General features: G+C 47.1%; 1 protein-coding gene across 1 annotated transcript in view; it reads right to left on the bottom strand.

The window, feature by feature from the left end:
* LOC310782184 (NACHT, LRR and PYD domains-containing protein 3-like) overlaps positions 1-13,742 on the bottom strand; it is a gene marked incomplete at its 3' end in the record, with an annotated part of 174,355 nt that overhangs the window by 145,515 nt on the left and 15,098 nt on the right. Inside the window, exon 3 of the mRNA XM_083642870.1 lies at positions 9,063-9,223. Within this exon, the coding sequence (XP_083498996.1) occupies positions 9,063-9,223 (161 nt within the window). The remainder of the gene's footprint in view (positions 1-9,062; positions 9,224-13,742) is intronic.

Here is a 13,742-nt window from a genome sequence, read left to right as displayed (position 1 = left end):
GTGACGAGAAATTAATTGGAGCCACGGCTTTTGAGAAGCCAACACAATAGCTTGGGGTTGCATCTCGAAGTGTTTTAAAATAATAATAGGCTAATAACAATAATAATAAAATTACGTTTATTATAATAATTGTGATTATTTTATAAAATAATGATAATTATACCAATTACATTTTTATATTTTTTACAATTACAATATTCAATTAATGCTATTATTACTATTATTGTTATGGTTAATATTATTATTTTAATAAAATGATAATAATTATAACAATAACTATGTGTAACAAATGCAGTGAGCCTGTGTGAATGTGTGTGTGTGTGTGTCTGTGTGTAACCAACAGCACAATTTGCGCAACGTGCGGGTGGAGGGGGGGCGCTAAGGTACAGAAGGCCCCGTTCTGATAGGCACGGTTCGCCACTGCGGGCCAGACACAACATGGAGGACGCGCAGAATTCACAAGACCGACGTTATGCCTAATTGCCACCCGACAACTGTAGTGTTTCCCGTAAGATGATCTTTGTGTTGGGGTGAGTTTCATATCTAACCCTACCCTACGTTTTTTAACCCTAACCCTGACAGCTGAAATGGGTTGGGAGTGGTTAATGTAAATGAGGAGCTATTGTCCACTTCCCCCTTACCTGGCTGCCTAGGTGTGAAAAACCTCTCCAACTTTGAGGGCTGATTTCTCAGACTCTTGCTTTTCGGAGTGTGAACATTCAAATAAGCATACCTCCTTAATTCTTTTCAGATTACAATGTGTGACACATCATTTGAAAGCTTAGTCTGCAGTTTCAGAATCTGTAAAAAAATTAAATTACCTCTGCCTCTTGTGGGTCGAAACACCAGGAGCTGTCACATTTTTTAATCCCCTGATATTACTAGTGGTAGTAGCAAAGAGCATGGAAGGAAAGAGAGGACACTCCGGCCATTTTTGGAAACAGAATGCGCCTCGCAGTGGTCAGCTGCGGTAGCGCGGGCCCCTATAATCAGCCTCTCTAAACAGTAACTCAACGGGAGAACACTCTAAATTTCGTGGATTCACATATTTTCTGGGCGTACTGTAAATCTTGATTGAAGTGGTGTAGTGCAGGGATGTAAAACAACAACCATATTGTGGAAACTAAGCAAAATTTTTCGTTTTTTTCTTTTAGTTTTTTCAAGATAAATAGTAAATGCAAAGGACCCGAGGTTAAAACCACGGCAACGCACTTCTGACGGAGTGGAGGCCAGCCGCATTGGCTATTTATCTTGAAAAAACTAAACAAAGAAAACGAAAAATTTTGCTTAGTTTCCACAATATGGTTGTTGTTTTACATCCCTGCACTACACCACTTCAATCAAGATTTGCAGTACGCCCAGAAAAGATGTGAATCCACGAAATTTAGAGTGTTCTCCCGTTGAGTTACTGTTTAGAGAGGCTGATTATAGGGGCCCGCGCTACCGCAGCTGACCACTGCGAGCCTGTGCGAGGTTCTTTTGGCGCTGTCACGCTTCCAAAAATAAAAAATGGCGGAGGCTGCTGGGTGCTGATGTTGCAATGGGGCAATATGGAGCTGTCAGTTCTTTCCATAAAAGTTCTTTGGTAGTAGTAGCAAATGGCAAAAGAGGAAGTAACTTCACTTACTCTTGGTTAGTTATGGTTAATCTTTGTTAGGTCTGGGTGTGTGGATTAGGGATGTCAACGGTTAACCGTTAATCGATTAACCGTCGCTAACGTCGTTGTTCGGTTATTGCTGTCGGTCTATCAGTTAATATAAAAAAAAAAAAAAAAAAAAAAAAAAAATTTTTTTTTTTTTTTGGTCTATTTACTCAATGAGCTCATGCCCAAACAAGGCGTGTCTATTTAGATGCTGAAATGTTAATGCTTTTTGTGTTAGAAATTCTAACACAAAAAGAATTTGTGTTGAAATGTTGATGCTTTTTGTTAATGCTTGTTAATGCTTTTTGTGTTAGAAATTCTAACACAAAAAGCATTAACATTTCAGCATCTAAATAGACACGCCTTGTTTGGGCATGAGTTCATTGAGTAAATAGACAAAAAAAAAAAAAAAAAAAAAAAAAACATTTTTTTTTTTTTTTTTTTTTTTTTATTAAAAAATTATGAATTAACCGATAGGTTAATCGATTATTAGCGTCGGTTAATCGAAAGTGAAATTAACCGAAAATTGACATCCCTAGTGTGGATTTAGTTTGAAAATGACCGTTCCAGTAACTTTGTATTATCATTTCATTGCGTGGTGTGTACACGAGTCACAACATGTACATGTGAGTGTTTCTGGCGCTGTTGGAATGTGTATTTCAGGCGACTGAACGGGAGTAGGCAGCTGTACCATTCACTACCATTGTAGCGCTAAACTAAGTTGTAGGGCTGCAACAAATCATCGATAAAATCGATGATTAAATTTGTTGGCAACGAATTTCATTATTGATTTGTCGCGATTAGTTGGGCCGCAGAGCCATCTGTTTTGTTTGCAAAACAGTTGACTGCAGCTTAGTTCAGAGAGTTCCCCAAAATTTTGAGTAGCCAGTCAGATTGAAAAAGTAGCCGGCTCATGTTCGCGGCGTTTGTTCCAGTGGTCCTTTTCCCAATTAACTCATTCACCGCCAAAGACGTCTTTGACGTGTTATCAGAAATAGCCATCCACGCCAAAGACGTGTTTGACGTGTTTTTGTTTTTATTAGTGCAGCGCTTAGTTCAAACACTTCCCCAGCCTGTGACATGTTTTCACGTCCCTAACCTCAAAGTCAAGCCGACAGCACGTTATCAAACACATACCGCAGCTGTTGTTTGAAATTAGGAAGGAGGAAAGGAGGAAAAACAGAGAAACGCGCTTCCTTGTAGAGAGGAAAAACGCCATTGAAACGCCCCTCGGCGCGCTGCACTGCTCGCCTTGCTGCAGGGCGAACCTGGATTGCCTAGTCAAACCCGTGACGAACATGATCGATCCGGTTCCAGCAGCGCCTGGTCCCAAAGCCAAGCCGGACCCGTTCAAGATTCAAGATTCAAGATTCAAGATTTTTATTGTCACTCCATGGTACAAGTATCACGTGTGAAATTCTTGTGCTGTGGACTCCGTTTACAACATAGTGCAAATAGTACAAATATAACAAATATAACAGGGCATATGGGTGCAAAAACAACAAGAGACACAACAAGCATAAGGCAGTATAGTGATAAGACAAGTCAGAGACAGTGGCATATTCACTGCACATAGGTGCACGTGTCGGGTGCATACTTTAGACGTGCTTAAACATTTAAAATTCTGCGTATTTGACATACAGGTGCAAATAACATATTCCTTATTAAACATACAATTAAACTCGGCCTTTTAAATTCGGCGTATTTGACATACAGGTGCAAATAGCATATTCCTTATTAAACATACAATTAAACGTTAGACATACGTAGTGGTAGCAGCTACAGTACGGTACAGTGCGGCTACTACACTATTTGTGTATGTTAAGGAGTCTCGTGGCCTGCGGGAAGAAACTGTTCCTCAAGCGATTTGTGCGTGCTTTCGGAACCCTGTATCTTCTCCCTGAGGGTAGCAGGGAGAACAGGCTGTTGTGGGGATGGTTTGTGTCTTTGATGATCTTCAGGGACCTCCTGAGGCACCGCTGTTTATACAGTTCATGCAGATCTGGCAACTCACATTCTGTTACGTGCTGTGCCGCGCGTCTCACTCTCCGTAGCGCCCTGCGGTCCATGGTGGTACAGTTCCCGTACCAGGTGGTGAAGCCGCCAGTCAGCAGGCTTTCAATGGTGCCTCTGTAGAAGTCCCTGAGGATTTCTTTCCTTAGCCCGAATTTCTTCAGGCGCTTGAGTCCGTGTATTCGCTGTTGGGCCTTTTTGACGACAGTGGCGGTGTGGCCGGCCCATGTCAGGTCCTGGTGGATATTGACTCCCAGGTACTTGAAGCTGTCCACCCTTTCCACCACTGTGCCGTTGATGGTGATTGGGGGGTGTGCGCCCCCCCCCCTCCTGTAGTCTACAATGATCTCCTTGGTCTTGGAGACGTTCAGAGAGAGGTGGTTGTCCTGGCACCATTGTTCCAGGGCCCCCACCTCCTCTCTGTAGGCCGTCTCGTCGCTCCCCGAGATCAGCCCCACGACTGCTGTGTCGTCTGCAAACTTCACGATGGTGTTAGAGGTTTGAGTCGCCACGCAGTCGTGGGTGTAGAGGTCATACCAGAAGGGGCTGGAGACGCACCCCTGGGGCGCTCCTATGCTGATGGTCAGTGGGGAGGAGGTGAGGTTGCCCACCCTCACCACCTGGCGGCGGTCTGTCAGGAAATCCAGGATCCAGTCGCACATTGCTGTGTTAAGTCCCAGGTCCTTGAGCTTGCATACCAGCCTGGAGGGTACTATGGTGTTGAATGCTGAGCTGTAGTCCACGAACAGCATTCTTACGTAAGTGTCCTTCCCCTCCAGGTGGGACAGGGCGGTGTGGAGCACGTGTGCTACTGCATCCGCTGTGCTCCTGTTGGGCCGGTATGCGAATTGTAGCGGGTCGTGGTCCGGGGGGAGTGTGGGGCGGATCTTTGATATGACCAGCTTTTCAAAGCACTTGCTGGCTATTGGTGTGAGGGCTATTGGGCGCCAGTCGTTGAGGCTGGTCACTTTCTGCTGCTTGGGAATGGGGATGATTGTCGCTGCTTTGAAGCAGGAGGGAACTCGTCGGAGGGAGAGAGACTGGTTGAAAATGTCTGTGTATACGCCTGCCAGCTGGTGGGCGCAGGCCTTGAGGACCCGCCCAGGGATGCCGTCCGGGCCGGCCGCCTTGCGAGGGTTGATACGCAGGAACGAGCGGCGCACCTCCTCCTCAGTGATGGTGAGAGGGCGGTCTGGGTCTGTGGGGGGGGGGAGGTGGGGGGGGTTGGTGGTTAGGTGGGGATGGGAGGGGGTGCTGAGGGGTGGGGGGGAGGGGAGGTGGGGGGGAGAGGAGGGGTGGTGGGGGGGCGGAGGGGGGGAGTGGTGGTGGTGGGGGGGGGGGGAGAGGAGGGGAGGGGTGGTGGGGGGAGAGAGGTGGCAGGGGGGGGAGGAGAGGAGGTGGCAGGGGGGGGAGAAGAGGAGGGGAGGGGTGGTGTGGGGAGAGAGGTGGCAGGGGGGGGAGGAGAGGAGGTGGCAGGGGGGGGAGGAGAGGAGGGGGGAGGGTTGGGAGGAGAGGAGGAGGGAGGGGGGGGTGGTGGGGGGGGTGATGGGGGGGAGGAGAGGAGGAGAGGGGTGGGAGAGGAGGGGGGGAGGAGGGGAGGCGCTCTGGCAGAGGGGTCGAACCTGGCGTAGAACGCGTTGAGTTCGTCTGGCAGGGTGGGTGACTCGTTGTTGTTTTGCTGTTTTGCCCCTTTGAAGTCAGTGGCAGCGTGGAGTCCTCTCCACAGGTGTTTGGGGTTGTTTGAGTCCAGTTTTGCTTCCAGCTGCCTGCCATATTCTCTCCGTGCTCTTTTTAAAGTGCTTCGGAGGGCATATCTTGTCTGTTTGTATTCCTCTGGTGTTCCGGAGTTGAAGGCGGTGGTCCTGGCGTGGAGGGCTGCCCGGACGTCACTATTGATCCAGGGCTTCTGGTTTGGCATTATTTTGATTATTTTTTGGTGGATTATGTCCTCTGTGCATTTTTGAATGAAGCCTGTTACTGTGCCTGCATACTCGTCCAGGTCTCCTGCAGCCTTGAACTCTTCCCATGCTGTTTGGTCGAAGCAGTCTCTCAGAATGTCCTCTGATTGGTCTGACCAGCAGTGGGTGGTTCGGAAGGCCGGGGGGTGTCGCTTGAGCTGTTGTTGATACCTGGGAACGAGCAGGATGGAGGCGTGGTCCGATCTGCCAAAGGGGGGGCGGGGGGTCGCCTTGTAGCAGTGTTTGATGTTCGTGTAACACTGGTCTAGTGTGCGTTCTCCCCTTGTGTGGAAGTTGATGTGCTGATGGAGTGAAGGCATGCGCTTCCTCAGGTTGACTCACCGGCGCGGAAAAATGTTTGAAGTCAGGTTTAGAGGAATAACTCATTTTAAATTAACAGTTGTGATGTCATTATTCAGTCTTAACTCATTGAGTGCCAGCCACTTTTGGAGAACGGACCTCCCAGTGCCAGAGTTTCAGAGCGTTTTTAGTGATTTCTCGAGGCCCACAGAATATTGTGTGATATTACTATGTAAACACCGAACACGCACAAAGAACGAGGAGACTCTCTTCTATCATCAGCAAAAAAAAGTTTATTGATATCATTTTCCGTTCTTTAGTTATCAGCCGGAGAAGATAGGTGGATTTGAGCAAAAACACACGTTTCAATTTAGAAGCTGAGTTAATTAGCCTTTTGTGAAATGAAGCATTTCAAGCACATGACTGACTCTGAAGCTAATATTTTCTGATGTGACACCTCAAAAATAATTTCCTTCAATAAAACAGTGAAAACAAAGGAATTTAGTTTGGCAAAATAATATTTTTTAGCTGCAACCAGCAGCGCTGGCCCCTGCGTGCGCAGACCCTACACCTTCTTGCTGGTCTTGATTTACTGCTGGTGGGCATCAGATAGCTTGTTTGCCTGTCTCTGTCAATCAAGCCTGCTGTGTGGGTCTGTGTTTACTGTCAATGGTTGTATACTGCCCTGCGTGCCCCACCCCCCTCCTCCTCCGTGGGAGTGTCTCTGGGGCTCTGCTGCGTTTGCTGTGCGTTTGCTCTGTCTGCACTGAAAAGTGCGCTGCATCCCCCCGCTTTTTCACAGCGTGTCGTCGGCTCCCAGCTGCCTGTCTCTCTGTCTATCGAGCCTGCTGCTGTCTGGGACTGGGTCTGTGTTTACTGTCAATGGTTGTATACTGCCCTGCGTGCCCCACCCCCCTCCTCCTCCTCCGTGGGAGTGTCTCTGGGGCTCTGCTGCTTGCTCTGCGTTTGCTCTGTCTGCACTGAAAAGTGCGCTGCATCCCCCCGCTTTTTCACATCGTGTCGCCGGCTCCCAGCTGAGAATAATGTAACTTTTCAGAAAGCTGCTGGTGTCGGCAACTAAATCATATGGAGGGGCTATCGCAGCGGAGACGAAGGGGCTCAATTGTGGCAGCAGATGACTGCTGTTCACAGGCACAGCTAACGTTATGCTTCATGCATATTGATGCGATTTCCGTTTCCTCATGACTTCTCTCTTTTCTCCTGGCCTTTCTCTAATCTGGAGAGCACTGTCGCCACCTAATGGGTCGGTAAAATAGGTTATACACATTCAACATGCCCCAAAATTTTACAGGAGATGGATCTGGCTTTGATCCACATCCCACCGTCAAAAAACGCAATTGACGACTTTAGTCGTCATTGGCACTGAACGTTACTTTTTCAATTGACGACTTTAGTCGTCATTGGCACTCAATGAGTTAAACACCAATAATTTATCCTTTTCTCACTCACTCCTGTCACCACTTGCTCTCCCTGCAGGGCTTGAATTTAGGGCGCTGTCATCTTGTCTGGTTGCTGTGGGAACGAGGGACAACAATAGGAAGTGACGAGAGTACGAGACGTAACGTAACACGTCATCGCATTGCGATGAGGAGGGCAAACCCCTCACATTTGCCAACAAAAATAACCGCAAAACAATTAACTAATGTTTTGCATGAAAGTAGAGGCAAACTATTTGTCCTCCACTGTCGTGGAGGAACACAAACGGAAATCGTCACTGGACAGCCACTTTGCTAGCGCGAAGCATTTGAGACCCACACACACACACAAAAATCTACCAATGCCTAATATATAACACACACACACACCTACACACACCCACACATACACACACACTCACACTCACACTCACACACACACACACACACACGTGGCATATGTAGCTTAGGGTCTAGTAGTTTGAATATTTAACAAGGAACAAGGGATGAGGAGGAAAGGGAAGGCATGAAGAGGAAATAAGGATAAGAGGAAAAATATGAAGCACTAAGCAAAAAGTATGAGAAAAGGCAAAGTGATAATATAATTATTGAGGATGAGGAAGAAAGGAGAAGAGAAACGATGAAGGGAGGAAAATAAAAAATTAAATCAAAAAATGTTCTGCAACTCCGCAATTTTTGCCAGTTCCTGCAATTTTACCGCAAAAAAATCACATAAAATGTCGCAAATTGCATCGCAAATTTTGAGAAAAGCCGTCGCAAAATCAAGCATTTATGATCACAATAATCACAAAAAAACTCTGCGAAATCCTGGAGGGACTGGTTGACAAATAATTTTGTTCAAATTTTTGGGAGATTTGCAAAACTATACAGTTTTTGAATCGTTAAAGCATGGAGAGTGTGAAAATCAATGTTGGCATTTGCACAGACACCTGTATGGCCGCCATTTTGGATTTTCAATATGGCCACTGTAAAATACATAATTGTAGAACCAAATGTGAAACCAAAATTATAACATCGACCATCGACCATCCATGCCGATTTTAGTGTCATTTGGACTTACGGTTGGGGGGGAGAAGATTTTCAAATGTTTTTCAAAAATTTCAAGATGGCAGCCAATCTATCCAGACTGCGTCCTAATTAAAAAAAAAATCGGCATCCCAAATGGCTACATACAAAGTTTCAAGGACTGTCCATACTCTGCCGATTCCAAAAATGCATAGTTTTGCAAATCTCGAAAAAGAAAATACGAAAAAACATAGTTAACCTGACTAGATGATGAAGATATCAATACCGTTCATGCTAATGTAGGTTATTTAGGATGATGTAGTTAAACCCAGTTAATTTAATAAATAAACAAACCTGCAACAACAAAGGATTCTTTGTTAGGCTACAATTTCCATAGTCTACCAACACATACCAGTTACTTCCTCAACCCTAGGGTATACTTATTGTCATATAAGTGAAAGTGAATTAAACAGAAACAAGTCACCAAAATTGACTATTGCACAACTAATTTCCAAAAATGGCTCACCCATACGACCCGACCCCAACTCCCCCCCTTCCGTCCCTTGCCATACCTTGGGTTTGGCTGAAATTACCCCACTGCCAGTGGACATGAATTAACTCACACATGGTCAGAACGAATCAGCCAAAAAGACAGGGGGACAAACACTAGCTCTGCTGTAGTTGTACCTTTGTAATAATCATGTAGCTCATGGGTGAGTCCTTTATGTTGTCTTTCCACCAGGTGTAAGTGACTGTTTCAGCCGCTGGGGTGTTTGTTTCACAGGTCAGAACACAGGAGGACAAATCAGCTTCACAATGTTTAGAGATGGAGGGTTTAGAGACAGGAGCTGCCGTTGATGAGAGAAGAGAAAATGGCCGTTAGTCATAATCAATCAGATGCACATTTATATGTATCTACCTGTAGATACATACAACAGGTGAAAAAAGAGATACCACGGCAGAGGGTGGCGCAGCGGAGTGTTGCGCGGGCGGCGCGGCAGGCAGCACACTGCACCATCGCACCTAGTATTTCACGATTTCTCTATAAAACTAGTCCATTGATAAGAACAAAAGCAATTGGCACATTTCTGTGCTAAATGAGTGAATGCAACACAGCAGCATCATTAATCTATAAACATAGTGCAATAAGGAGAACTGTGGAGGCCCCCAGATACAAAAACACTATAGTAAAACAGTGGGCACGGTTTTATTAGAATTTACTCCCTTAACTGTGCCAATGGATTAGTAAACCATGTGCACAGATTTGTAATATATACTGGTAACATCAAAGAGGGATGTTTAGGCCTCTATACAGTGAGCCATTACACACAGCTTGTGAACTCTAATAGGCTAGCCATTAGGCACCTGAGCATATATGTGAACCAGGGGGGGGGGGTTTCCAGTGAGGCAAGGGAGGATGGTCCTCCTCTATTAGATGGTGGATTTTGTATAATAATATTTTCAATTAAAAAAATATATATATATATCAATCAAATGTGTTTTTTCTGATGTGCAGACGCTCATTTTTTCATTCATTATATTCTTAAAATGCTTCAACAACAGTGACTGATGGAAAGGAGAGCTCCATGCAGACAGTCTGGCCCCAGCCTGCAGGGGGTAGGTAAAAAAACATTACCCCTGTGGGCGTTTATTTATTTGGTAATTTATCTAATGCAAAAATATGATTGGTTGAAAAACACTTGCAATTCACAGAGAACGATGTGAGAGTGATGTTTTTCAACCAATCAGATTCAGCCGCCCCCACCAATCAATACCAAACAATTAATTTATTCAACCTAATTGGTTGTTGATTGGATAGATTGCTAAGATTGACATTGTATCATCCACTGATGAATGTGTCTCTCAACGCTGAATCAAGTAGGAAGTGAAATCCACTTTGCTGTGATGACCCATGACAGGAATGATTTACGACATTTACTGACGACTATAGTTTGCTTTACTTTTACTTTACTTTATTTCATTTGGCAGATGCCTTTCTCCAAAGCGACGTACATACAGAAAATAACAAGCATAGATCATGTAACATACATAGTGGAAAGCAGAGATAATGAAAGGATAAATACAATAAAAGAACCAAAAAACAAACAAACAGACAGTTGAAGGTCCGTGGGCAGCATGTAAGGGAGATGGAGAGGGAAGGTTAGGGGGAGGTGAAATGGAGAGAAAAGAGATGAGTTTTTAGCCGATTGCGGAAGATGGGGAGAGATTCTGATGTCCTGACCAAGGGGGGGAGCTCGTTCCACCATTTGGGGGCGAGACAGGAAAAAAGATGAGCTTGAGAGCGGCCCTTGAGCCCGCGAAGCAAGGGGGGGCGAGACGGCTTGTGCTAGTGGAGGGGCGGAGGGAGCGGTGAGAGGTTTGGAACGTGACCAAGGGTTGAAGGTATTGGGGGGCAGTTGAGTGGACAGCTCTGTATGTGAGGACAAGGGTTTTGAATTTGATGCGTGACAGGATGGGGAGCCAGTGGAGGTCATGGAGGAGAGGGGTGATGTGGGAGAATTTGGGTTGGTTGAAAACAAGGCGGGCAGCAGAATTCTGGATGAGTTGAAGGGGTTGGATGGCAGAGGAGGGGAGACCGGCTAAAAGAACATTACAGTAGTCAAGACGAGATAAAACCATGGCCTGAACTAAAATTTGGGTTGCTTCTGAGGTTAAAAAAGGGTGGATCTTTCTGATGTTAAAGAGGGAGAATCTACAGGAACGTGCCGTTGCTGTAATGTGGGCAGAGAAAGATAGTTGGTTGTCAATGGTGATTCCGAGATTTTTGGCAGATTGGGAGGGGAGTGTTGTCGATGGATAGGGACAGATCGGATAGGGGGGAGTCGTTGCAGGGGAAGAAGAGAAGTTCGGTTTTGTCAGGGTTGAGTTTGAGATGGTGAGAAGACATCCAGTTGCTAATATCTTTGAGGCAGGCAGAGATACAGTAAGAGATATGAGAGTCCGAGGGGGGGAACGAGAGATAGAGCTGTGTGTCATCTGCGTAGGAGTGATAGGAGAACCCGTGAGAGGAAATGACGTGACCCAAAGATCTCATGTAGAGAAGAAAGAGGAAAGGACCTAAGACAGAACCCTGGGGGACACCCGTGGTGAGGGTGCAGGGGTCCGAAAGAGTTCCTCTCCAGAGGACCTGAAAAGAGTGGTTAGATAAGTAAGAGGAGAACCAGGAAAGTGCAGAGCCGGTGATGCCAAGGTCGGATAGGGTGGACAGTAGAATTTGGTGGTTGATGGTATCAAAAGCGGCAGACAGATCAAGAAGAATGAGGACGGAGGAAAGAGATGAAGCTTTGGCAGAGTGAAGGGCGGAGGTGACAGAGAGAAGAGCTGTTTCAGTGGAGTGTGCAGGTTTGAAGCCAGATTGAAGGGGGTCGGAGAGGTTGTGAAGGGAGAGATAAGAGGATAATTGACCAGATACTGTGCGTTCGAGTGATTTGGAGATGAAGGAGAGGAGGGAGACGGGGCGGTAGTTGTTGATGGCGGAGGGGTCGAGGGACGGTTTCTTGAGGAGTGGTTTGATTATGGCTGTTTTTAGGGCAGAGGGGAAAATACCAGAGGAGAGGGAGGAGTTGATGAGGGAGGTGAGATAGGTAGCAATGTCAGGGGAGATGGACTGAAGGAGGGGTGAGGGGATGGGATCTAGGGGGCAGGAGGTGGCACGGGCTGAAAGAATGATTTTGAGGAGATCATCAGAGGAGAGGGGAGAGAAGAATGACATGGAGGCAGGATGTGAGCTAATGGCAGCGACCTTATTGATGAAGAAGGAGGAGAAATCGTTGGCAGAAAGGGAAGAGGGAGGGGGCGGAGGAGACGGATTGAGGAGGGACGTAAAGGTCTGGAAGAGTTTGCGGGGATTAGAAGCAGAGGATTGAATAGTGGAAATGTAGAAGGAGGATTTGGCAGAAGAAATGGAGGAGGTGAAGTTGGAGAGGGAGAGGTGATAAGCGGCGAGGTCATTGGGGTTGCGAGATTTTTTCCATGTCCTTTCTGAGGTGCGGAGTCGGGAGCGGTTGGTGCGGAGAGGTTCAGTGAGCCAGGGTGCAGGGGGAGAGGGGCGGGCAGGTTTAGTAGAGAGTGGACAGAGGGAGTCAAGGGCAGAGGAGAGAGAGGATATGAGGGTGAGGGAGGCTTCATCAGGGGATAGGAGAGAGAATTGATCGGCGGTGGGGGGAGGAGGGAGAGGGTGGCGGAGGATAGGGATGAGGGTGAGAGAGATTTGAGGTTGCACCGGGAGGAAATGGGGAGAGAAGGGGGAGGGTGAGAGGTGGGAGGGGAGATTGGGAGGGAGAAGGAAATGAAGAAGTGATCAGAAACGTGGAGAGGGGTGACTGAGAGGTTGGAGATACAGCAGGAACGGGTGAAGATGAGGTCAAGGAGGTTACCGGCTTTATGGGTGGGAGGGGAGGAAGATAGTGACAGATCTAAAGATGAAAAGAAGTTGAGAAAGGGGGTAGAGAGAAGAGTTAAGTGGGGCATGTTAAAATCTCCCAGGAGGGTCAGTGGGGTGTCTTCGGGAAAGAGGGAGACAAGGGTGTGGAGATCTTCGAGGAATGTGCCGAGGGGTCCGGGTGGGCGGTAGATGATGATTATGATAAGTTTGGTGGGAAGGGTAATAGTGACGGAGTGGGATTCGAAGGAAGAAACAGAAAGGTGGGAAAGAGGTGAGACAGAGTAAGACCAGTTGGAGGAGATAAGAATGCCCGTGCCACCCCCGTGTCCGGAGGGTCTGGGGGTATGGGAGAAGGAGAATGCAGATGAGAGGGCGGCAGGAGTGGTGGTATTTTCAGGGGTGATCCAGGTTTCAGTGAGTGCAAGAAAGTGAAGTGACAGAGAAAGGGCGTGGGCAGATATGATTTCCGGTTTATTGACAGCAGACTGGCAGTTCCAGAGACCTCCCTCAATGTTAAAAAGGTTGTTACAGAGTGGAGGGGGGGAGGGGGAGGAGCTAACTGGAATGGATATGAGGTTATTGATATTAATGCCTTCTTTAGAAAAAATTACGGCAGGGTGAAGGTAAGTGGGAGGGGGGCGAGGGCAGAGCAGAGTAGGGATAGGTAGAGCAGTAATGGGGGAGGGTCTTTCTGTGTTCAGGTAGATGTTGGCTATAGGTGAAGGGGGGGGCAGGGGGAGGGGGGGGAGCGGAGTTGAGATAAACAGTGCAATAATGGGGAGGGGGGAGCAGGACAGGGGAGATTTGCTGTGATCAGGTTGAGATAGTTGTTGACTGAAGATGAGGGGGGGTAGCGGGGGGGGGGGGGGAGGTGGCTGTGGAGTAGTTAGTAATTCCGGGGGTGCGCATGCGCAGTGTACCGCATGGTGTATGTTGGCAGTGAGGGCATTAGATCCTAGTTT

The sequence above is a fragment of the Poromitra crassiceps genome (assembly GCF_964638095.1).
Source record: "Poromitra crassiceps genome assembly, chromosome: 9".
In the NCBI taxonomy this organism is placed as follows: Eukaryota; Metazoa; Chordata; class Actinopteri; order Beryciformes; family Melamphaidae; genus Poromitra; species Poromitra crassiceps.
The sequence above is the reverse complement of the archived record's forward strand: the minus strand, read 5'-3'. Positions and strand labels throughout refer to the sequence as shown.